The sequence below is a fragment of the Panthera leo genome, chromosome D3, assembly GCF_018350215.1.
Source record: "Panthera leo isolate Ple1 chromosome D3, P.leo_Ple1_pat1.1, whole genome shotgun sequence".
Taxonomy (NCBI): domain Eukaryota; kingdom Metazoa; phylum Chordata; class Mammalia; order Carnivora; family Felidae; genus Panthera; species Panthera leo.
In genome coordinates, this window is record NC_056690.1 from 21,908,193 (window position 1) to 21,931,902 (window position 23,710).

Consider the following 23,710-nt stretch of genomic DNA (forward strand, 5'->3'; position numbering starts at 1 on the left):
CAATAAAATCTTATAGTTTTAATTTTCCTTTAATTTTCACATATCACAAAATGTCCTTTTTTTTTTAATGTTTATTTTTGAGAGAAAGAGGGACAGTGTGAGTGGGGGAGGGGCAGAGATGGGGAGACAGAGAATCAGAAGTGGGTTCCACTCTGATAGCAGAGAGCCTTGAGTGGGACTCGAACTCACGAACTGGGAGACCATGACCTGAGCCAAAGTCAGACACTTGATCAGTTCAGCCACCCAGGTGCCCTGAAAATATCATTCTTCTTTGGATTTATTCTCCACCATTTAAAAATATAAACTTCATCCCTACCTCACATGCCATCCAAAAACAGACAATGGAGCAAGATTTGGCCCATAGGCCATAAAACGCAGACTCTCTAGGTCAGAATTTGCCAAAGTTAGGGGCACCTGGCTGGCTCACTCGGAAGAGCATGCAACTCTTGATCTTGGGGTCATGAGTTCAAGCCCCATGTTGGGTGTAGAGATTACTTAAATAAACTTAAAAAAAAAAAAAAAGTATTTGCCAATGTGTGCTTCAATTAAAAAAAAAAACAGTGTTTTAGGGGTGCCTGAGTGACTCAGTCAGTTAAGCATCTGACTTTGGCTCAGGTCATGATTTCACAGTTCATGGGTTCGAGGGTTTGTGCTGACAGCAAGAAGCCTGCTTTAGATTCTCTGTCTCCCTCTCTCTCTGCTCCTCCTGGGCGTGCGCTCTCTCTCTCAAAAATAAATAAACATTAAAAAAAAGTGCTTTACATCAATTAAGTTTGGCGACAGTACATTAAACAAGATTAGACATGTTTCTTTATTACAGGATATCTCAGTGCCTTTAATGTGGTACTATACACTGAGAAGTTCCAAGAAAAGATAATGATATACAGCATTTTCCAAATTTATTTTTACTATAGAACACTTTTTTTCAGAGGCATGTCTTAAGACTAGTGGCCTGAAGAACACACTTTGGAAATGCCAATTTAGGTGCTTTTTGAAAAGGAAATTTTCAGATTAAGAAGTGTTAAAGACATCACCAAATTACAATCATTTTACCCACCACCTGGATAATATCTGAAAAAGCATTCACATCCTTTTTTTTTTAATCCTAGGAAACACAAGCAAAGCAGGAAGGTGAACACAAGCAGGAAGTCTTGGCTCAAACCCAAACTATTTTGGGGGGTGGAAAGGATGTGAGCAGAATTGGGTCATAATATGGAATCTTTGTTCCACAGGGCAATGTAAGCATTCCTACAGGTTTTGAAAAAGTTATCTGCTTGGAGTTTTCCTATCCACAGAATAGGAACTTTGACATTCGATTAGAAAGCTGAAAGATATGCTAGGAGCATTATCTGTAGTTTATGTTAGTGAGGATGAACTGGCAAGTCATGTCCCTAAGAGGACTGGCTTTAAATGCTGGATGAAAAGTTGGCTGACAGATTGCAAAAATTCTCTCATTAGACACAACAGCTATACAACACATTGCTGGAGAGAGGATTAAAGAGGGATTTACATCCCAGGGAGGAAAGGCTGGCCTGAACAACCCTGAGGGCCCTTCTGATCAAGGGTCCTCAATTCCATGATCTTCAAAGAGTTCACTGGTTTCTACTGATCAAACACAAAGTCTTTAGCAGCACTTCCAAGTTATTCTAAGAACATAAGCTACATACCAATAGGGTGGGGAATCTCCTTAGTTATTCAACAATAATGGGCCATTCCAAAGTCCTTGAAAAGAAGGATAGTGCACAGGACAACCAGGAACAGACTGCATTAATTCAAACCCACTGGCCTTCTAGAAAATGTAGGCTGGTGGGGATGGAGGTGTCAAGAAGAGAGGTCAGAAAAAGGAAGTCAATCAGCACCAGAAAGATTCAAAATAGTTATTCAGAATCACACATTTCAAATTGCAAAAGACTGCCATCTAATACCTATATACCTCCTTCAACAGGGAGTTCATTACCTTTGAAGGCAATCCATTCCATTGCTGGTCATCTCTGACCAGCATTAAGTTCTTCTATTAAGTCAAAACCTTCTCTTCCTGTAGAATCCACTTATTGGTCCTAGTCTGCCTCTTTCAACCCCAAAGATAAAAGTGGAAGCGCTCTTAACCATAACAATTCCCCGCCCTCCCCCTTTAAAGACAGTTTCCTTCCACTGCTCTCTTTTCTGGGCTAAACATCCCATCTTTCAAAGATCCGGAACCGGCTCCAGCTGCTTCAAACCAAAGAATGGATAACTAGTTCCCACAGCAGGAAAGCACTTAAAATCAGTGGGCTTCAAACATCAGTATGTACAGAACCCCTGAGATGTACGTTCAAAACGCAGTTTCCCAGGTTCCAACCCAGATTCTAATTCAGAGGTCTTATCTGAGTCTGAATGCAGGTGAATGCATTCAGAGTCTAAATGCAAGTAACCTGCATTGTAAAGCATGTTCCCAGGGCATTTCAAAGCAGTGTAAGAACCATATTTTGACAAACACTGCCCTGTTTTACAAATGAGGAAACTGAGGGGCGCCTGGGTGGCTCAGTCGGTTGAGTGTCTGACTCAGATCATGATCTCGTGCGGTTCGTGAGTTCGAGCCCCGCTTCGGGCTCTGTGCTGACAGCCCAGAGCCTGGAGCCTGCTTCAGATTCTGTGTCCCCCTCTCTCTCCGCCCCACCCCTGCTTGTGCTCTGTCTCTGTCTTTAAAAAATGAATAAACATAAAAAAAAAATGAGGAAACTGAGGCCCAATAAAGGGAATGGATTGGGTCCATAGCGCACAATTAGTTAAAGTGGCTAAGTCTCTAATCGGCTCCCTTACTGCCAAGCCCAACTCTGTCCCCCACGATTCCCGGCCTTGGCCTCTCCACTCGAGGTAAAATCATTACAAGCACATCCATCTGAGAAAGGCGGCCTCAGGCCAGAGCCAAAGAGTTAGAATGAGTCCCTGCCTGGAAAGGAGAGCTTGTGGGAGCCATTTCCCTTCTCGTGGCCTCAGTTTCCCAAACTGTAATCACAGGACGGTAGAACACAACGCCAGCTCGAGCTCTCTTCTGGGGCGGAGGGCGCGGGGCAGAGCCGAGGTTGTTGTCTCTGCGCCGCTCGGGCAGGTGTCTCAACCCGTGGGCCCGGTAAAGGCAGAAACCCTGCCCGCGTCTCTCAACCTCGACGGCCCGTACGCTGCCACCCTAGCCCATCATGTACCTACCTCTATTCAATTAATGCCTCTGAGGACACCCCAGCGTATCCATCCGTCGTCCGCCCCGCCAGTCTTTCCGTTCAGGCTGTCGGATAAAACCTGCAATTCCCTCCTACGCGGACTCCGGTCACCTGACACAGGGCCACCCCTCTCCGAGGGACTTCCGGCTACAACCGGAAGAGGTTGTTCCGCCGCGCTGTTCTCCGCTCCAGTCGGCTCTAAGGTTCCGCCTGAGGGCAGGAAGCGGAGAAACAGAGACCCGCCCCCTTTCAAAGAACCTGAGTCCGGGCAGGGAAAGTACCAGATAAGCTTGAAACATCTTTTTACACCAGAATGTAAGGATAATGGGCATCAGAATGATGGGAGCATGTCAAAGGACACGGGAGCTAACTTGAAGGAGCTACCACTGGCTCCTTCACACACAAACTAGCTGTTTGAGCATCAAAGTAACATGTTAGTGACAGAGTATAACTAATTGAATAAAATGGTAACCCATGAATCTTTACTGATATAAATAAGGAAGTAAATAAATAAATAGGGAGAATGAAAAATTCCCTTTTTTTTAAGATGTAGTTAGAAAATCAATTATGAATGATAAAAATAGAAGACGAATTATTTACACAGTAAAAGTGTCTCTCATAAATTACTTATTGACTACAAAAGGAAAATGGTAATTTTACAGAGGTATAACCTCGAAAAACAAGTGAATCAAAAATGATCAAAGTTAACATTACCAATTATAGGTCAAGTAACGATCTTGTGTCTCCCAATGAGATGCACTGAGAAAGACACAACATCTCTAATGTGATATTTGTGTCAAAAATGCATAACCCAAATCTCATGAGGAAGCATGACATAAACCCAAATCGAGGGCACTCTACAAAATAACTGTCAGTATTATGAAAGGCAGAGAAAGGCTCAGGAACTATCCTGGTTTGAAAAAGATTGAAGAGACATGACAACAAGATGTAGTATGTGATTGGATTCTGGACTGGGAAAACAAGAAGCAGAATAGGTGTAATGTACAATACTGGGACAAGTGACAAATTTGAATATGGATGTGGACTAGCTCTTAATGCATATTGTATCAACATTAAATTTTCTAAATTTGATTACTGTATTGTAGTTAAGAGAATGTCCTTGTTCTTAGGAAATATTCACTGAAGTATTTAGGGATAAAAGGGCACACTGTCTCCAACTTAATTTCAAATTATTCAGAGAAACGTGTGTGTGTGTGTGTGTGTGTGTATTTGGGGGGGATGATTAAGCAAATAAAGCAAATATAAACAAGTAGTGAATCTAGGTAAAGGGTACATGGGAGTTCCTTATGTTCTTTTTACAATGATACAAAAATTAAAATTTATCCTCCAAATGGAGGCAGTTCCTGTGTTTTAGCCAATTTACTTATTTATTTATCCAACATTTGTGTATGTGCTAGGCACTGGTGATATAGTAAGAGACAAGATCTTTGCTTTAATGCCTAGTGGGAAGAATATCAAACATGATCACAAAGCTAATGGAGTACTTATCCTGAAAATAACAATAGCTAACATTTGCTGAGCTGAAGTAAGCACACTCCACACAACAGTTCATTTGACCCTCATAGCAGTCCTTTGAATGATTTTGATGATTATCTCCATTTTACAAAAGGGTAAAGAAAAACTTTTTAAAGTTTACAGAATTTTATCATTTAATTAAAAATTTCCAAATCACATACTGATAAGTGGTGGAGATGCGATTTGCTCCCAGGCAGTTGTTCTCTGGAATTCTTGACATGTTCATTGTTTCATTAATTCAGCAAACATTTATTAACTGCCTACAATGATCCCAGGGACTGTATTAGAGGTTGAGTCTGAGTAGGTGGTGAAGGTAGTAGATGAAATAAGTGCATAGATGAAATTCCTCATCTGCTAGTCTTCTTTTCAGGTTTCCTGTAGAAACACAGGAGATGTTTCCAGTCACACAAACCTGGATCTGAGTTCAGGCTCTGAGAAAAAGAAAAGCAATCTCTGATATCTAGGAGCTGGCCTGGCACTCACAGGTAGGTCTTGGTGTTCTCCTGTTGAACATACTCCCTGCCCCCAAAGTATTTAACACAAGCTCAAATCCTAAATGTCCTTTCTAACACTCTGGTACTGAGATGTCCCATCATTTCTCCTGATTCACATCCCCTGCTTTGCTGCAACAAGTAATAAACCTAGCCTGTCCAGCCACAGGTGTGTTCTTGGTGGTCTTTGATTGGAGGGCATTTAAAGTCCCCATGCTTACTAGCTATGTGACTATAGACCAGCAGTTTCACTTACAGAAGCCTCCATTTCCTCATCTTTTTAATGTAGAAATTTGTTTCTACCACAAATGGTTGTTGTGAGGATATAGAACAGGCTTAGCACTGAATAAGCTCTCAGTATACTTTTAAAAATTCCTGCTTGAGCTATCTCCTTTGAAAAAGTCACCAAGTACCATCATTATGAAAAAGACATTGAAGCATTAGCTTCAGTTAAGACAAACTCATTGATTATATTCTCCTTTGCTGTATTTGTTGGGCTCATCAGGCAGACTTAAAGGCAAGAGTTCAACTTTTCCTTTGTCAGAAATCAGGTCATCCTCATGGTCTCTTCTTGAAAGCAATAACCACATTCCTGAAACTTTAATGTTAGGGAACCAGCACTGTTTATTTCTTCATGCTCTTGTTATTAAAGATGTTCCCAAGAAATAACAGAGTTGGAGCTACCAAACTTAGAAACACTTCAACTTCAAAAATATATCGAGTAATATCTTCTCTATTTTAGCACACTAAGGCACTTATGGACCATAAAAGCACTGTTGGTGATGTTTGCATTTATCCTGCTAGGACCCAGCCTGGATTTCATATTATTTAATGCTTACAACAAATTATGCTGAATAAAAAATATTCATTCAGTGGGAAAGAATAAAATAAATAGAAATGTTCTGATTTCTTCCTCTGCTTGCTCTGAGGATCCCAACGGTTCTCATTTTAATAGCTCTAACATTTCTCCTGCCCCGTCCCCTCCTCTCCCCTTACCCTTCTAATACTAACACTAATATTAATACTAATACTAGCAGCTAATATTTGTTGAATGTTTATTGATGTGCTACACATTATGCTAAGGGTTTTGTGCAATTTAATCCTCACCTTCAAATTGTGAAGTAATACTATATATGAGGAGCTAGAGGCCCAGAGAAGTTAAGCAATATACCCAATGCCATACAACTGGTAAGACTCAAGCTCAAGATTAGACTCTGCCTACAAAACCTGCTCCTGTTGAAATGCTGCCTTACCACCCAGGGCCAGAGAGTAGGGTCTGTGAAGGGATGGAAGGAGGGGTGGGCTGGGAAGGAAGAAAAAGGGGGGGGGGGGATGGTAATCCATGCAGAGGCATTCAGATCTTCTCCAGAGTACAAGGGGGAGAGGTGGAGGTTAGGAGTATAAGACAAATAGGAGGCCAGTGTAGAGTCTCAGAGGGATCAGGAACCTCAGTCAAGGAGTTTGGGGGCCAGGAAGGTTGAATGGTGGGGAAAAAAAAAGTAATTAGGTGGGAGAAAGCTGTGATTAAGGACTTGAGGCCTCAGGTGTATATCTGCCAGGTGAGGAGAAGCCAAGAGTCTGGTACCTTCTGGCTTATTTGATCTGTTGACTCATAGGTCCTTGCTCTTCTCTGAGCCTGTTTTTTCTTCTGTTCAGTGCAGGGAGAGAAAATTTCAGGATCCTAGGAACCAGCCCAGTTCTGTTAAGGTAGCATCACTTTTTCCTCCAGTCTCCTCACATGACATAGGGAAGAATGTTCCCTGGGCACGGCACATCACCCACCCTCATCCCAGGTTGGGGTCAGTCTCCCCTCATGGGTATACGAAGCTCAGAGAGGAAGACCATGTCTGTAGACAGAAGGGTGAATATGCCAGATAAAGTGTCCCTTAATCCTACTGAACTCAATCCTTCCACAGAGAAGGTTGGCCAGTTAGGAACATGGCCTCATTTGTTACCCAACCTGAGGCAAATGTGCAAATCTTGCTGCATGGCCTTCAGGCACGTTACCAAACCCCTGGGCCTTAGGCTCCTTTCATTCTCTGAGCTTGGGTCCTAAGGTTAGGATGAAGCTCACTGCCCCCCTACATTCAAGCCTTGTGCTCTGGGACAGCTCAGGGTCAAGTTCTTCTGCCTCCTGCTGGGGCCTGGCATAGATCTCTGCCCATATGGTGACCCTGATGGCTGAGGGCAGAGTGAACAAGTCTGGGTTGCTAAGTTGGGGTCTGAATAATATTATTTGTTTAGGGACATGGCCACTAGGTGGTATCAGGGCCATATTCTGGAATCTACTGGGAGCTGGATCAAGAAGACCTTATTCCTGGGTGATAGGCTCTTCCCAGAGGATTCTGGGATGTTCCCAGCATAGATGAAGTGTGGACAAATCTCTAGAAAACCAAGGAATGGAAAAACCAATAAAGAAGAGGAAAATCTGGAAGGCACTAAGAAATCATGGGGTCCAACCCCTGGACAGTGTAGGGAAGGAGATAGGGCATTCACTGGGCAGCCCATCTCTGCCTGCACCTCTGGAAGCCCAAGAAGGAAGTGTTGAATGTTTACTCAGGGCCTAATAATATGTGCCAGGCCTAATGTGTGCTAGGCATTATGGAGAGATCCTTCTTTTTGTTATTGTTGGAAAATTCAAAAAAAAAATTTTTAATGTTTATTTCTTTTTGAGAGAGAGAGACAGAGAGACAGAGGATGAGTGGGGAGGGGCACAGAGAGAGGGAGACACAGAATTCGAAGCAGGTCCAGGCTCTGAGCTGTCAGCACAGAGCTGGATGCGGGGCTTGAATACATGAACTGTGAGATTGTGACCTGAGCCAAAGTTGGATACTTAACCAACTGAGCCACCCAGTTGCCCTGGAAAAAATTTTTTAATGTTTATTTATTTTGAGAGAGAGGGATAGAGAATCCCAAGCCGGCTTTGATCTGTCAGCGCAGAGCCCAAGGTGAGGCTTGATCTCACAAACCCCGAGATCCTGACCTGAGTTGAAACCAAGAGTTGGACACTTAACTGACTGAGCCACCCAGTTACCTTTGGGAGATCCTTCTTAAAAAATTTTCTCAGTGAATCTTCTCAACAGGTCTTTAAGGAAAGAATTGTTGACTATTTTACAGAAGAGAAAGATGAAGGTCAAAGTGATAAAGAAATGTGGCCAACATCACACAAGGAAGTAGAGCTAGATTCCTTGCTTCAGAGTCCTGGAGGATGAGCTAGAAGTCAGGTTGCCAAGTAGAACAGACAACACCCAGTTAAATCTGAATTTCATACAAACAAACATCTGAGACATAATTATACTAAAAAATTATTTGTTGTAGGGTGTCTGGGTGGCTCAGTCCATTAAGCATCTGACTTTGGCTCAGGTCATAATCTCACCGTTGGTGAATTCAAGCCCCACGTCAGGCTCTGTGCTGACAGTGCAGAGCCTGGAGCCTGCTTCAGATTCTGTGTCTCCCTCTCTTTGCCCCTCCCCTGCTCATACTCTGTCCTTCTCTCTCTCTCTCAAAAATAAATAAACATTAAAAAATTATTTTTTGTTTATTGTAACTCAGATTTAAGTTGGTGACTTTTATTTTTTGCTAATCTAGCAATCCTAGATAGAGGAGATGCCCATGGCCCCAACATGAGAATAGGCAGAGCCTAGGACTGTGGAGTCCAGGAGAGAAGTTTGAATGGCACTGTGACCCCCTCTCAAGTCTTGGGGACAAGTCCCAGGCACCAAGGCCACTTGTTCTCTGCCACCTGGACAGCTTATGGTTAGGTGACCCTGGAAACTTTATTAGGGTCTGGGGGCAAGAAAAACCTAAAGGAACAAAGATCCTCACACTCAGCTTTTTCTCACCCAGCACCCCCTTGGTTCACATTCAACCTCTCCCATTCCAGGAAATTGTTCCACCCTTTGTCCATCCGTGTTCATGCTAGAAACCTGGAATTACTCTTTTTTTCCCCTCAAGACTAGATATAATTTGCATACAAAAAGGTCAAAGTCTTAAGTGTTCAGTTCCACAAATTTTTACATATGAACACATATGTAACAGCCACACAGATCAAGATACAGAGCTGTGCTGTCCAATACAGTGGCTTTTAGCCTCATGTAGCTACTGAGAGCTTGAAGTGTGGAATCCAAACTGAGACACACAGTAAGTTAAAATACCAGACTTCAAAGACTTAGTATAAAAAAATAAAGTAAAATAGATCATTAATAATTTTAAAATATCTATTACATGTTGAAATATTTTACACATGGATTATGTGAAAATATGTCATTAAAATTCATTTCCCTTGTTTCTTTCACTTTTTAAACCAGAGCTAGAAAATTCCAAATTACTTTTTTGGCTCACATTAGTGTTCTATTTTTCATCACTGGTATAGACAGAGTCTGATTTATTCATCTGTGAAAAAGGGACTCAGAGAGGTGGAGCTGACGTTCACACTAACCAACTGTGGCAGAATGAGATAGGAAATCAGGTCAGTTTTAACCCTGAGCCCATGGTTCCCCACGTGGACTGAGTGGACTGCCATTTGACCTCTTCCAGGGTGATATCTTCTTTGAAACCCAAATTATTTTTTGTGGGGACCTAAAGTACACTTGCCCATCCTGGGTTGGGGGCGTCAAGGAAGAGGGGGCTTCCTGGAGGGGATAATTAAATTGACACTTGAAGGATGAGTAGGAACAAGCCAGGTGAAAGAGAGTGTTTGGGGCAGAAGGAATAGCATGTACAAGGACCCTGAGAGGGACTGGTGATTGAGGAGATGAAGGCAGCTCTGTGTCGCTGGAGCAGAGAAGTGGGGACCTTGTAGGTCAGCCAGGCTCAGATCCTGCAGGGTATGACAGACTTTGACCTGAAGTTCAGGGTGGGTCAGGGGACAAACCTGGCTAGGCCTTAGAAAGATCAGGCCAGCTGCAATTTGGATAACCCTTATTCTAAAAGAGAAAACTGAGATCTAGAGAGACAAAGGGCTTGTCAGGGTTCCATAGCAAGTCAGAGGTAGAGCCCAGATAAGAAGGAACAGGCAGGTGCAAAAAGGGACCAGAAACTTGCGAAGACAGCCTTCCTTGTTCAGTTTCTCTAAGAGGTGTTGGTTTTGGGTGCCCACTAGATGGCAGCAGAGGCTCAACGAAATACTGTGGGTTCCAGAAAGGCCTACTGTGCTGTCCCACAGGCCTTCCTGCTCCCATGCCCTGGTATGGGCATAAGAGGGCTCCTCCCTGGGACCTCTTGTCCAGACCCCAGAGCAACAGGAAGAGTGCTGGGGATCCAGAGGCTCAAAGTCTGGTTCTAGCTCTAATTCACATCTGCTGTTGACCTGGGGCAAATTCACAGAACTGTGCTTGAGAACTTGAGTCATTGGGTGTAGAAATGGGAGATTTATTATTTAGTCTGCCAGCACCTGAATTCTGCAGTCAGATCTCCTCCTACCCTTCTGATATTTCCATTATGCTCCCCACCCACCCTCTTAATCTTGTTGAATGAGTTAGACTCACAGAGCCCCTAAAGGGCCCCAAGGGCCAATCTAACCCCAAAAGGGAAGAAGGGGGTGTGAGCTAAGGTCTCTGAGTTATAGCCAACAAACAACCCAGGTTTCAACCTCAGCCAAAGAGCCCTGTGTAGCATGAAAAGGTGAATAAGCAGCAGAGCTTTGGGCAAGTCCAATCTCCACCCTGTACCTCCTCTGTGAAGTGAGGCAAAGAGTTGCTGCCCTGCTTGTCTTTCCTCACTGCTGGGTAGGGTTACCAGATATAGCAAATAAAAATACCAAAAACCCATTTAAATTATAATTTCAGATAATCAAAAATAATTACAATGTTGGGAGCATTCACTTACACTAAAAATTATTCACTGAGTTCTGAAATTCAAATGTAACTGGGCATCTCTATTTCATCTATCAACCCTACCACTTGGGCTTGGTGATAATATAAAGGTCAAGTGCCATGTGAATAGGAGGGGTGTGATTCTTGCACTCAGTGGAATCCTGTCCCATATCCCAATGCCTTCTGTGGCCCCCATGTTGAGCTAGACAGAGCTCTCAGGGCCTATTTTGCCCGCTTGTTCCTGTTGGGTTTTCCTACATTTCTGGGGGTGGGATCTCATGCCACATGAGTGACTCATGTGGGCTATTCATGGCCTAATGTGAGGTTTTCCCCTCAGTAAGCTCCTTTTCCATTCTCTGATCCTTACCATAGTCCCTGGGAAGTTAAAAAAAAAAAAAAAAAAAAAAAGAGGTAGGCATGAGCGTATCAGTCAATAGATTACATCATGGGGATTCAGCCAAGACAAGGAAGTTGCCCTAAGATGCCCAGTGAAAGGAAGTGGAGCCAGAGGTTGAATCCAGATAAGGATCTACTGAACCTCTTAGGACCCTACCAGCAGGCTGGAGTCAGTTGGGAGAATGGAAGGATGCCACATTCTGCAGCCTGGGGAACTGGGCATTAAATTAGTCACACTGCGATCCTGCCTGGCTCCTACCTTCAAATCCCCTTCTACTTATCAAAGCCTGCTGTATGTCAGCCACTGAAGTACCTTATATACACTTATATTAATCCTCATGGTATAGGTACTATTCTCATCTCCATTTTATCAATGAGGCACAAAGAGGCAAAAGGACTTGCCTAATATCCCACAGAAAGTAAGGGAGAAGATAGGACTCAAATCTGGGTCTGTCCTGGGCTTCTTCTATTCCATTACACTGCTTTCCCTACCCGAGGAATTGGATACATCTGCAGTTTCTAGGTGGCTAAATCACTCTACAAACAATGACAGTTGTGTTTCTTCCATTTCAAACTTGACAATTTGTGTTTCTTTTTCTTATGTTATTACATTGGCTGGGACTTCCAATAGCATTAATAGTAGGCACCCATGACATATACCTGAATCCTTCTCTGTTAGTTGTGTATTGCTTTGTAATAAGTATCTCAAAACAACAAACATTTATCATCTCACATAATTTCTGAAATTGGGAATTAGAGAGTAGCTTATCTGAGTGGTTCTGGATCAGGGTCTCACAAGGTTACAGTGAAGATATCTGCCAGATCTCTTCAAAGAAAATATGCAAATGACCAGTAAGCATGAAAAGATGAACAGCTGTTAGGAAAATGCAAACAAAACCTATAATGAGATGCCCACCAGGATGGATATAAGATAGATAATAACAAATATTGACAAAGATGTGGAGAAATAAAAATTCTTAAACACTGCTGGTGAGAATGTCCAATGGTGCCGCCACTTTGGAAACAGTCTGGCAGTTCTTCAAATGGCTAAAGATAAAGGCACCTGAGTGGCTTAGTTGGTTCAGTGCCTGACTCTTGATTTTGGCTCAGGTCATGATCTCACGGTTTGTGAGATCAAGCCCTGCATTGGGCTGCATGCTGACAGCACAGAGCCTGCTTGGGATTCTCTCTCTCCGTCTCTCTCTCTCTCTCTCTCTCTCTCTCTCTGTCTGCCCCTCCCATGCTCTCTCACACATGCACACACTCTCACTCTCTCTCTCTCTCTCTGTCTCTCAAAATAAATAAACTTTAAACAAATAAACAAAGGGGTGCCTGGGTGGCTCAGTCAGTTAAGCATCTGACTCTTGATTTCAGCTTGGTCATGATCTCATGGTTTGTGGGTTTGAGCCCCACATTGAACTTTGTGCTGACAGTGTGGAGCCTGTTTGGGATTCTCTCTCTCTCCTCTCTCTGCCCGCCCCCCCGCTCTCTCTCTCTCTCAAAATAAATAAATAAACTTAAAAAAATAAAACAATCAAACAAATGGTTAAAGATAGAGTTACCACATAACCCAGTAATTCTACTCCTAGGTATGTGCCCAAGAGAAATTATAACATATGTTCACACAAAAATGTTTACACGAATGTTTGTGAAAGCATTATTCATAATAACCAAAAAGTGGAAACGATCCAAGGGTCTGTCAGCTAATGAATGGATAAACAAAATGTGGTATATCTATCAATGAAATATTATTATCCACTCTTAAAGAGGAATGAAGTTCTAATATATGCTACAACACAGATGAACCTTGAAAACATTATGCTAAGTGAAAGAAGCTAGTCACAAAAGACCATATATTTTATGAGTCCATTTATATGAGATGTACATGAAGTAGATTAGTGGCTACTTAGGGGAAGGGACGAAGGCAGAATGACTGTTACTGGTTATAGGATTTCTTTTTAGAATGATGAAAATGTTATGGAATTAGGTCGTGGTGATGGTTGCACAACTTTAGATATACTTAAAACCATTAAGTTGTATACTTAAAATGGGTGAATTGTATAGTATGTGAATCATATCTCAATAAAGCTATTACCAAAGGCGGTGGGTATAGGGGAGGCCAGGTGGTGCAGTATTCATCTGAAGGCTTGACTGGGCCTTAAGGGTCTGCTTCCAAGTGGTTCACTTGCATGGCTGTTGACAGAAGCCCTCAGTTACTCACCACATAGGCCTTTTCATAGGGTTGCTTGAGTGTCCTCATGACACGTCAACTGGCTTCCCCAGAGCAAGTGATACAAGAGAAAGAGCAAGAAGGGAGGTAAAATGCCTTCTATGACTTAGTCTCAGAAGTTACATCAGGTCCACCACATTTTATATATTAAACATGTGACTAAGTACAGTTCACACTGAAGGGGAGAGGAAGTAGTCTACACCACTTTAAGGGAGGGGTATCAGAGAATTTGTGCCCATCTTTAAACCACCACAGCTTCTAATGTTGTTCAATTAGAATAGTTTCCATGGTCCCTCTGACTCCCCATCTCTCTCTCTCTCTCTCTCTCTCTCTCTCTCTCTCTCTCTCCCTTTTCTACTCTAGTTTAATAAGTTGTTGAATTGAATCTAATGTGTTTTTTCTACATATTGAGATGTCTAGTTTTAAATACAGTGTGTCTCATTATTTATTCCCTCAGACCTAGGACTAGGCTTAGTTTATACCAGGTATTCTTGGGGCTGAACTCCTACCTGGAAATCTTATGAGGGATGGTCCTGTACCACAGAGAAGACTACCTTCTGGGCTTCCTCCCAGATTTTAGACTCCATCTGCCCATTGAGTTTCCTCTTTTGGTCTGTAGTGGGGGCTGCCTCAGCCAAATGTGTAGATAAATTCCCAGGTGTGGCAGCATCAGCATCTGTAGCAGCATTGGAGTGGATGCCACTGTCCTCCTGGACAGCCCCCAACCAATGACTGGGCACAGCCAGGCACTAGGGCCTGCCTATTTCTGCCCAGCCAGGGCTCTTCCATGGGGCAATTTTTACATCAGAGCTCCCTGTTGGCTGGCTGATGTTTGCTCAGAGTGGCACCTCAGTGTGATGCCCTTACCCAGTTCTCCATCCCTTCTACTCTCTCCCCATAGATGTCAAACTTGCAACACAGTCTGAAGGCTTTCCCTGCCCAATCCTGCTTCTTCCCTCCCCCCTTTATCTTTCACAGGCACTTCCTCCAATAAGTCTCTTGCACTTCTAGCTCCATCTTAGTGGTGGCTTCCTAGAGGACCCAAGTGACACTCAGGCCCTGGCTCCCCTGGGCTGCCAGACCCTGTCCCCTCAGGGGATGAGTTCTTCTCCATCTCCCTACTTGAGCATGCTCTGTCCCCCTTCCCTCCTCTTTCTGTTCAGGGCCTCCCCCTGTGCCTGGCAGTAGTGGACACTCAGTAACTATTTGTTTTTGAATGAATGCAGAATGTTCTGGAGCTAGGCACTGCCCACACCATTCTCCTGGCACAGAGAGCTGCAGAGAGCCCTCCTGGTGGGGTAGAGAAGGCAAGCTCCAAGGGCTCCAGGCAGTGGGGAGGAAGTCCCTGAGATGGGGAGGTGGTAGGGGAGCTGAGAGTCTCCCAGGATCACGGGAAATCCTCCCCACAGCCCAAGGAAAGTCTGACCTGGCTTTTCCCAAATCTACTGTGTGACTCCTGGCAAGTTACTTCCCTTTTGGAGACTCTCCATCCATCTCAATAGTGGGATGAGAAGCCCTACCCTGCCTGTTTCCCTAGGGAGGGGCAGGGGTTGTGGGCATCAGATGAGACCATGGCTGGGAAAAGGTTGGGTACCCTGGGTCCTGGGCCTGGGGTGAGGGTGTGGAGGGGGAGAACAAACAGAGAAGGAAGGAAGAGAGAAGAATGAGGGGAGAGAAACAGACACAGACACACAGACACACACATAAGTGAGGAAACCATGAGACATAATGAGGGAATGAGTGAGAAAGAGAACAGGAAGGGAGGAGAAAAACCAGAAGACCCCAAGAAACAAAAAGGAAAATAGAGAGATAAAAATTAAGAGAGAAACAGGAAAAAGAGGGAAAGAGAGCCAGGGGAGAGGACAGGGATCCTCAGAGACACAAGGGCACAAGAAATGAGATAGAGAGAGAGGGAGGGAGAGAAGCAGAGACAATAACACAGGGGGAGGGGCAGTGAAAAGCCACACAGACAGAGGAAAGAAAAAGAAATGGAGGGAGAAAATGAGATGGAGTGTTAGAGTCAGAGAAAGACGGAGAGAGGGAGAGATACAGGAGAGAGAAAGAAATGAGGAGAATCAGGGCCAGAGAGGGAAAGAGACCAAGGGAGAGAAGGATGAGAGAGAAGCCAAAGGTGACAGAGCGATGGGGACCGATGGACAGAAAGAGCGATAAATGATCAGACCCCACAGACCCCTGCCCCTCACTCACTCACTCTGAACCCTGCCGCACTCCAGACAGGTGGGGATCCAGAAGAAAGCCTCAGCTCCCCTTTTGTCTGCAGGGCCTGGCCTATCCTGTCCTGCTGGTTTGGCTACTGCCATCCTCTGTGGTAAGGCTTTTGAGGGGCACCCAATGGGAGGCAGGGCTCCAAAGCTTGTCCTGTAGGTTGACTGACGTGGCCACTGGGTGGAATCTGAAGGGAAAACCCAGTGACACCTTCCCTTGAGGCCTGGGCAGGCCCCAGCCTGCCTTCTTTTGGGGCCCAGACTAAAAAAGACCTCAAAGGTCACCACCATCATGCTCTTCACTGTACAGAGGAGGAAATTGAGGCCTAGAGAGGGAGAGGGACAAGCCTGAAGTCACAAAACCAGGTCATGGCCTAGTTGGAACTAACTTTGATGGATGCTGAGGCCTGAAAATCTGGAGACTTGCTTTCTCCTGGTCAATTTGCTTCCTGCCCAGGGATGTCCTGAGACTTTAGTGACAGTATCCTGCATGCCAGTCCCTGGGTGGAGAGTTTTACCCAACATCCTGTGAACTGACTACTGTGATAAGACCCATCATACAGATAAGGAGACTGAGGCTCAGAGAAGTTAAGACTTCAAAGCCTGAGGTCACACAGTGTCAATACCCCAGATAGGTCTGTTTGACCTTGAAAGTTGGGTTCCTGCCATGGGACCTCCCAGCCACCGTGGGTAATGAGCTCTGTAATATGGAAAAGGTGGGCAGAGGTGGGTGGCTATTCCTCCAGTTAGGGAAAATTACCAGAACAATGGTTTCAAAACATTAGAATTCTTCCCAGAGGGACCCACCTTTTTTCAGTGGTGTTCCTACCTTTAGGAACCCCAGGTCTCCCTACCCTTCCCACCACCACACTCTATTCCACATCCCTTTTCTCAACCTCTGAAGAGAAGGAGTTTGGCTCTGGGCTACTCCCACCCTCTCTCCCTCTTCATTGTCCCCAGCCATGACCTCCTGAACCACAGGCCCAGGCTGGTTCTGAGTATAGAGGTGGGCCTGCACACCCTAAAGCCCCCCCTTCTACCTGCTATGCACAGTGAGCATCTCCCCCAGCTCTGCCCGTGGCTCTGCCTCACTGGGGCTCACCCTCCTGGAAGAGACTTGGATGGAGATTGGGAGGAATGTTGGAGGAGCAGTAGGCTGATGGGAAGAATGACAATCACTGTCCCTACCAGCTCTGATCTCCCAGTAAAGCTTTCCAAGAACTATACTGCCAGCCTCTAACCCCTCCCTAGCTAGATCCTGTCCCCTGAGGTTTCCTCACCCTCAACGATCCTCAGTTTCTTCATCTGCATTATGGGTGTAAGCACCCCAACTTCCCTGGATGATTGGAAGGCGAATGATACGTTAGCTTTGGGACACAGGAACACGTGCTGGCTGTAAACTCTCCCTAGTGGAGAGGCCACTCCTCTTGGGGAGCACATGATGCTACTGTGTCCCACTGGTGGCTACAGTCCAAGGATGGAGATGGTTGCAGACTGAGACCCCTGCCCAGCCCTCTACTCCTCTGGGGGCCGTAGTCCCTTTAAGTCTGGAGCATAGCTCCGCCCCATGTTGCTCTCAAGTTCTGCTCTGGCTATGTTTCCACCATCAGATCAAGAGGGTTGCTGCTTGGCCAGGCCTCTGCCTTTGAGTCCCAGGAAATAGAGAGCCCTGGGGTGCTGTTCCTTGATTATGCCAAGAGGCTTTCTTAGAACCAACACTGGGTGATGGTGGGAGGGCACACTCCAGGTGGCCAGGAGATGGATGCTCCCTTTACCAGAAACCTCAGGAGCTCCCAGGGTGGGGGTGGCTACAGGGCCCAAGCCCTGCCCTCACCTCTTTCACCCAACTCTGGTAGAGGCCATGGCCCTCTGCCAACTTCATGGAGGTGGGTGTGGCAGCCACTACTGGGGTGGCGGTCTAAGGATGAGTTCTGGGAGCTTCCTCTGAGCCCCTGAACCCTCTTCCCTCCCTAGGAATAAAGGGATCCCCTCCTGGCCCCCTGCCCCAGGGCCCAAGGCTTTGGCTCCCACAGTCCCCATCCAGGCGGGGCTGGCAGCAGGTGACTGGATGAGAAAGGCATGGTGAATGGGGGCGTGGGCCTTGGCAAGTACACTCCTTGGCCAATCAGCGGCCTGCCCAGCCGGTGGATTCAGTTACAAGCCAGAGATCACCCCACACTCCAGCCTCCTTCCTACTCCTCCCAAAGCTCCATTCATTGGCCCTGCCGCAGGGTCTGCAGGGCACCGCTTCCGCTCAGCTGCTTAAAGCTGCTGCCTCGTGGGCTGCCAGGGGTAGGTGTTGTGGGGGCTTTGTCTGACTGGGCTGGGCCAGGACAGAATGGGGATTCTGGTAGTGCTGTTAGGGATGCTGAGCTTCCTGGGAGTGGCTGTGGGGAGCTCCTCTGCCCTCCTCTGGGACAGCACCTCCTGCCACTTGGCCAGGCCCATCCCCGGCAGCCCCTTGGGGACCCTGAGCTTTCTGGGCAAGAATGCCCAGGGACTGGCCCTGGTCCACACCCACTGGGATGAGCACGGGAGGCTGCAATCTTGTAGCCAGCAAGACGAGCCAGAGCTCACTGCAGCCTTTAGTGCTCTCTGTGCTGGTGAGATCACCCGGGGCACCTTCATCCACACCCCTGGACCTGAGCTGCAGAGAGCCCTGGCCACACTTCAGAGTCAGTGGGGAGCCTGCCGAGGGACTGAAGAGGGTCCAGCAGGGGCTAGGGAGAAGCGAGCAGCAGGGGTCAGGGAAGAGCAAGCAGAAGGACACAGAGGAGCACCCAGCAGCATAGGACACCAGCGGTTGAAGAGAGGCTGGACTATGCCTGGCACGCTGTGGTGTGGAGTCGGGGATTCTGCCGGAAACTCCACAGAGTTGGGTGAGTGATGGGGATGTGGACCAGGGGGTAGGGGAGGGAAGTGTAGGCTTTTGCCCTGGCCCCCATTCTTCCAGACTGTGTGTCCTTGGGAGAATGACTTAACCACTGTAAACTTCAATGTCCTCATCTGTAAAATGGGGTGACCATAAGTCTCATCATGGGTTGCTTGAATTAGGTCATAGATGGGAAACGTCCTAGTCAAACCTTGGAGTCCTCATTAATCACCATCCCAGGGAGGGGGTGGACTGGGATGGGTCCCAGGTTGGCCAAGCCAAAACACCATCACCTAAGAGGAGGCTTTATGAGGACAAGGTGCCCAGTGGAATGGACACTGAGACCCAAAGGCCTGGGTTAGCAAATTCAAGCTGAACAGGTCACTTCCCCTCTCTGAACCTTGGTTTTCTCACCTGAACCATGAAAGTGACATTTCCCTCACAGGGCTGCTGTGAGCTTGGGTGTGGGAAGTGCCAGGCACTTGGGAAATGCTCAGTAAAAGGCACTATTGCTTTTTACTGACAAACAAACATGGATGACTTTTTTGCACTGTCAGTACAGCTGTCTTTGTGCATGCATGGCAGGCTGGGGGGCAGGCTTTGGCACCTGAGTTGGAGCAGACTGGCATCCTGACAATGCTTCATCGTGCCAATGAGAAAGGTTGCACCCTGCCTGTTTGCCATTCCATTCCACACACATTCATAACTTCTGAGTTTTATTTGCGGTGTGAGCTTGGGAGCTCTGGAGGCAGACTTTAGTCCCTGAGTAAGTCCCTTTCCTGGACAAGGGCTCCTGGGTGGGCTGCCCGGCACTTGGAGCTGCCCAGTAGAGGCTGCGCGTGGGTGCTGTCTTCAAGCTTTGAAACTGAGTGTCCCACAGACAGTGGTCTGAGGCCGCCCAGGGCATCTGTGTCAGGGCTGGGGTGAGAATAAGGTCCCTGCTTCTTGCACTGGATGGGCATAGCCAGTGTGTGGTGCCCAGGACCCTGCTGAGCTGGTGCCCCTGCCCCTGCTTCCTGCAGGGATCTTCCAAGGCCCTGATCTCTGCTGCCGGGAACATGACCGATGCCCACAGAACATCTCGCCCTTCCAGTACAGCTATGGTATCAGAAACTACCGATTCCACACCATCTCCCACTGTGACTGTGATGCCAGGTTGGCAGTGGGCAGAGAGGGTTGGGGACTTACGGGTGGAGTAGTTCCTGGGTGCAGAGACTGGGATTCCAAAGAATCCTAAAGAATCAGCTAGTCAGACACCCTACCATGCAGGTGGGAAAGCTGACCCTAGGAGAAGAAGAGACTCTTGGATCCCAAACCACCTGGATGGTAGTGACTGGGTGGGCTGGAGGAGGAGCCAGGTGGCTCTCTGTGGTCCAGGGACCTGAGTACCAGCTCTGGGGCAGGTTCCAGCAATGCCTGAAGAACCAGCAGGACTCCATCTCGGACATCGTGGGTGTGGCCTTCTTCAATGTGCTGGAGGTCCCCTGCTTCGTGCTGGAGGAGCAGGAGGCGTGTGTGGCGTGGTACTGGTGGGGAGGGTATGTAGCTGCCCCCTTCAATCTCCTTCCCAGCCAGAGAGGGAGCCCAGGGAGGGATGCCTGCCTGTATGTCTGTCCTCCAAGGAATGATGCCTCATCCTCCCTGTCTTCTCCTCAGGACAGGGCCAGGATGCAGACCTTCCCTGGGTGCCCAATACAACCCAGTGGGACAAGGGATGGGACTGGCAGAAACTTGGTCTCCATGGAGAGGAACCTAGGGCTTCTGGGAGGGGTATTATGAGTTACCAATTGCCACCTTCCAGGTGCAGAAGGTATGGCTCCATACCTCTTGCCCACCTCCAGCCCAGGACCCTCTATAATGCCTCCTGGAGCTCCCCAGCCACCCCCCAGCCTCCCAGCCTTCAGAACCCAGCCCCTAGCAAGCCACAACAGAAGCAGCGTCCTCAGAAGCGACCACCGCAATGGAAAGGGTCTAAGCACCCCAGCAAAACCAACACCACAGCCCTCCGGACCCCTGTGGCCTCCACCCAGCCTGATATGACCCCCACAGCCTGGCTGGAGGTCACCCATCCAGGCCTCCAGGGGCCATGGGGTGGCCTAAAACCTCAGGGTGAGTTCCAAACCTAACTTTGGGGGTTCCTGATGTGGGAAGGTGTCCCTGCCTCTGTACAAGGTCGAGGACCCTGTGTTGTTTCCCTTCCTGTTCCAAACTCCTCCTGGGAGTCTCCCAACCTCTCCCATAAAATCATGCTGCAGCCAGAGGGGTTTTCATAAGCCTTAAACTTGACCATATCACTCCTCACTGAGCCCCCACCTGGCTCCTCTTACTTCAGATGATGATGTCTGAACACCCAGGGGCCTTCAGGTGCTGGTCCTGCAGACTCTACTTCCCAGCTGAAACTCACAAACCTCATTTGGTTGCTCTCTCCCACCTCTGGGCCTTTGCTCATGCTGTTCCTTCTGCCTGGAGCACTCTCCTGAATTTTTCTCCTAGCCTCGGTTTAGCAGTCTGCCTCCAAAAAGCCTTTCCTGATCACCCTGGGCTTCCCCTATGGAAGCCCATAGGCTTCTTCTGGGCTTCCCCTATGGTGGCACTGCCATGTGTGTTTGTGTGTGCGTGTGTGTGTGTGTGTGTGATATGTGTGTGTGATGTGTGTGGCACTCTGAGGGCACGAAGGGCATGAGACACGAGGACACTGTGTTTGAGCGCATGTGCCTATGTTCCTCCTAAATGGCAGTGGGCATTGGAGGGCTTTGCTGGGGACTGGGCTACCCTCATCACCATGCTCCCCCAACCCAGATGTCCGCCGAGCCTGCCGCAGCTTCCGCCACTTGGATCAATGTGAGCAGCAGATCGGGCCTCAGGAAACAAAGTTCCAGCTGCTCAATAGTGCTCATGAGCCCCTCTTCCACTGCAACTGCACACGCCGGTGAGGCTTGCTTGGACCCTTGGGGGGTGGGCAACCTGCTGCCAGTCACTAAGAGGGGGCTGCTGGGTGGCCAGGCACTACCCTAGCTTAATCCTGCCTCTGCCCTCAGCCTGGCACGCTTCCTGAGGCTCCACAGCCCACCTGCAGGCACCAGCGTACTTTGGGAGCTGCTAGGCACAACCTGTTTCAAGCTGACCCCTCCACTGGACTGTGCTGAGGGCACAGGGTAAGTCACGGCAAGGCCAGGAGGGAGGGGACATTTTCCCAAGGGGTGGGTTGCCTGTGGGGATGGGGATGTGTGCCAGGACTAAGGGGATGGAGAAAGGGGTTAGGGCACCTCTGAGCTCCATTTTCATCATACCCTACTCCCTGGTGCTCCAGGTTCAGCTCTGCAGTTGGTTCATATGGGTTGATGTTGATTCTTTCACTTCCTGTGTGATGTTGCAAGTTGAGTCACCTCTCCTTGTCTCCATTTTCTTATTTGTAAAATGGATGTAGAAGCCAAGGAAATGGCGTGTGTGACACATATAGCCCAAGGCCTGCCTGGCACACAGTAAAAGGCTTACTTGCTTAACTCTTGCTTTTAACCTAAAATCTCATTTCAATTCTGATTCCCAGAGAAAGCTGCTTGTTACCTTTCCCTTTTCACAGGTGAGGAAACCGAGGTCCAGATTGGCCCGGGTTTCTGCAGCCAGCTAGCAGCAGAACTGGGGCCTCTGGGTGCTAGCCCAGGTTTATTCTGCCCCCTTCTAGATGTAACCCACCCTTCCCTGGCGCCAGCCCTGCTCCTCTCTAGGCCTCGGTCCCCTGTCTGCAGAGCAGGGTGGGATCCTTGGCAGCCATGACCACCTGCCCCACTTTTCTCCGTTCACAGCTGTTTCAGAGACCCTAGGGCCATCAAGGTGTCAGCTCGGCACTTGCAGCGACTTCAGCAGAGGCGACTCCAGCTCTGGGGTGTGAACACAGATGAGGGGCAGGTATGGCCTTCAAATCACCCAAGAGCCCCCATGTCATTCTATGACCGGTGTCTGCAGCTGACCCAGGCAGCCTGGAGACCTGACAGACAGCAGAAATCCTAGAACCACTGACCTCAGTTCCAGCTCTCCTGGGCACCAAACTGGACCTTGCTCCTGGCTCTGCTAGTCCCTGGGGGTCTTGGCCTACTCTCCATGTGTTAGATTGAAGCATAGCACAGGCCCTTGTGGACAGCCAGGAGGCTGGATGGGGGGAAGAGGGAGCAAGGCTGAAATGCTGGACCACGTCTCCTGCTGTGCTGAGCAATCTTGAGCTGGTGATACAACCCCTCTGTGCTTGGATGTGGTGTTCAAGAGGCTCATTCTGGGGAATGGGGAAAGGGTAACCTACTACAGCAGCCTCAGGAGGTACTAGTAAGAGGTACATGTATCTTCAGGTCGCAAAATTAATACGTGTCTCAAGACCCTGCTCAGAGGAACCCCAGCACCTATCTGCTGAGGCCTGAGGCAGTAGGTCAGAGGATGGGATATCACAGAAGTGCCTGTGTCTGAATCCAGGAAAGAGGAGGGTGGCTAGAGAGGGCTTCCTAACTCTTCTCCCTGGGGGATCCCTTCTCTTAACAGCTGCCATGCCCTTCCTAGCCCAGCCCTGGCCCAAATCTCTGTGTCCTTGAGCAAGGGGCCTCCCTGACTCTGAGCCTTAGTTTCCTCCTCTGAAAAAGCAGGGTGTAATCAGGACCTACCTCATAGGATTGTTGAGGATTAAGTAAACCAATACATGGACAGTGCTTAGCACCTTGTAAATGTTCCCTCCCTGTAACATAGAGCCAAACTGTGGTTAGGTGTCTGATTTGGAGAGGTTCACCTCCTGGAGGCCTCAGTTTGCCCATCTGTGAAAGGGGTCTAAGAATTGCACTGAACTCAATACCACAACTCAGGGTTGTGGTGCAGAGTAAAAGAGATGGCATGTGTAATGTATATATACAGCTTGTGCCTGGTAATTGTCAGATCTGTCATCGTCTTCCTCTTTAGTCTGATCCTCTGACT

General features: G+C 47.6%; 2 protein-coding genes and 1 long non-coding RNA gene across 3 annotated transcripts in view; 2 read left to right on the forward strand and 1 right to left on the reverse strand.

The window, feature by feature from the left end:
- Positions 1-3,286, reverse strand: part of RNF185 (ring finger protein 185) — a 37,582-nt gene extending 34,296 nt beyond the window's left edge. Inside the window, exon 1 of the mRNA XM_042910101.1 lies at positions 3,187-3,286. The gene's annotated coding sequence lies outside the window, so the exon portion shown is untranslated. The remainder of the gene's footprint in view (positions 1-3,186) is intronic.
- A 41-nt stretch (positions 3,287-3,327) lies between these two features.
- LOC122203366 lies at positions 3,328-6,041 on the forward strand. The gene is made up of 3 exons (XR_006195143.1): positions 3,328-3,512; positions 5,104-5,218; positions 5,967-6,041. It is a non-coding gene; the product is annotated as an uncharacterized LOC122203366 (long non-coding RNA).
- Positions 6,042-18,094: 12,053 nt separating this feature from the next.
- On the forward strand, positions 18,095-23,616 carry PLA2G3 (phospholipase A2 group III). The gene is made up of 7 exons (XM_042911129.1): positions 18,095-18,767; positions 19,783-19,915; positions 20,164-20,298; positions 20,562-20,869; positions 21,560-21,689; positions 21,799-21,915; positions 22,564-23,616. Exons 1-7 carry the CDS (start codon positions 18,227-18,229, stop codon positions 22,766-22,768), a joined length of 1,569 nt encoding a protein of 522 aa, XP_042767063.1. The 5' UTR covers positions 18,095-18,226; the 3' UTR covers positions 22,769-23,616.
- The last annotated feature ends 94 nt before the right edge of the window (positions 23,617-23,710 follow it).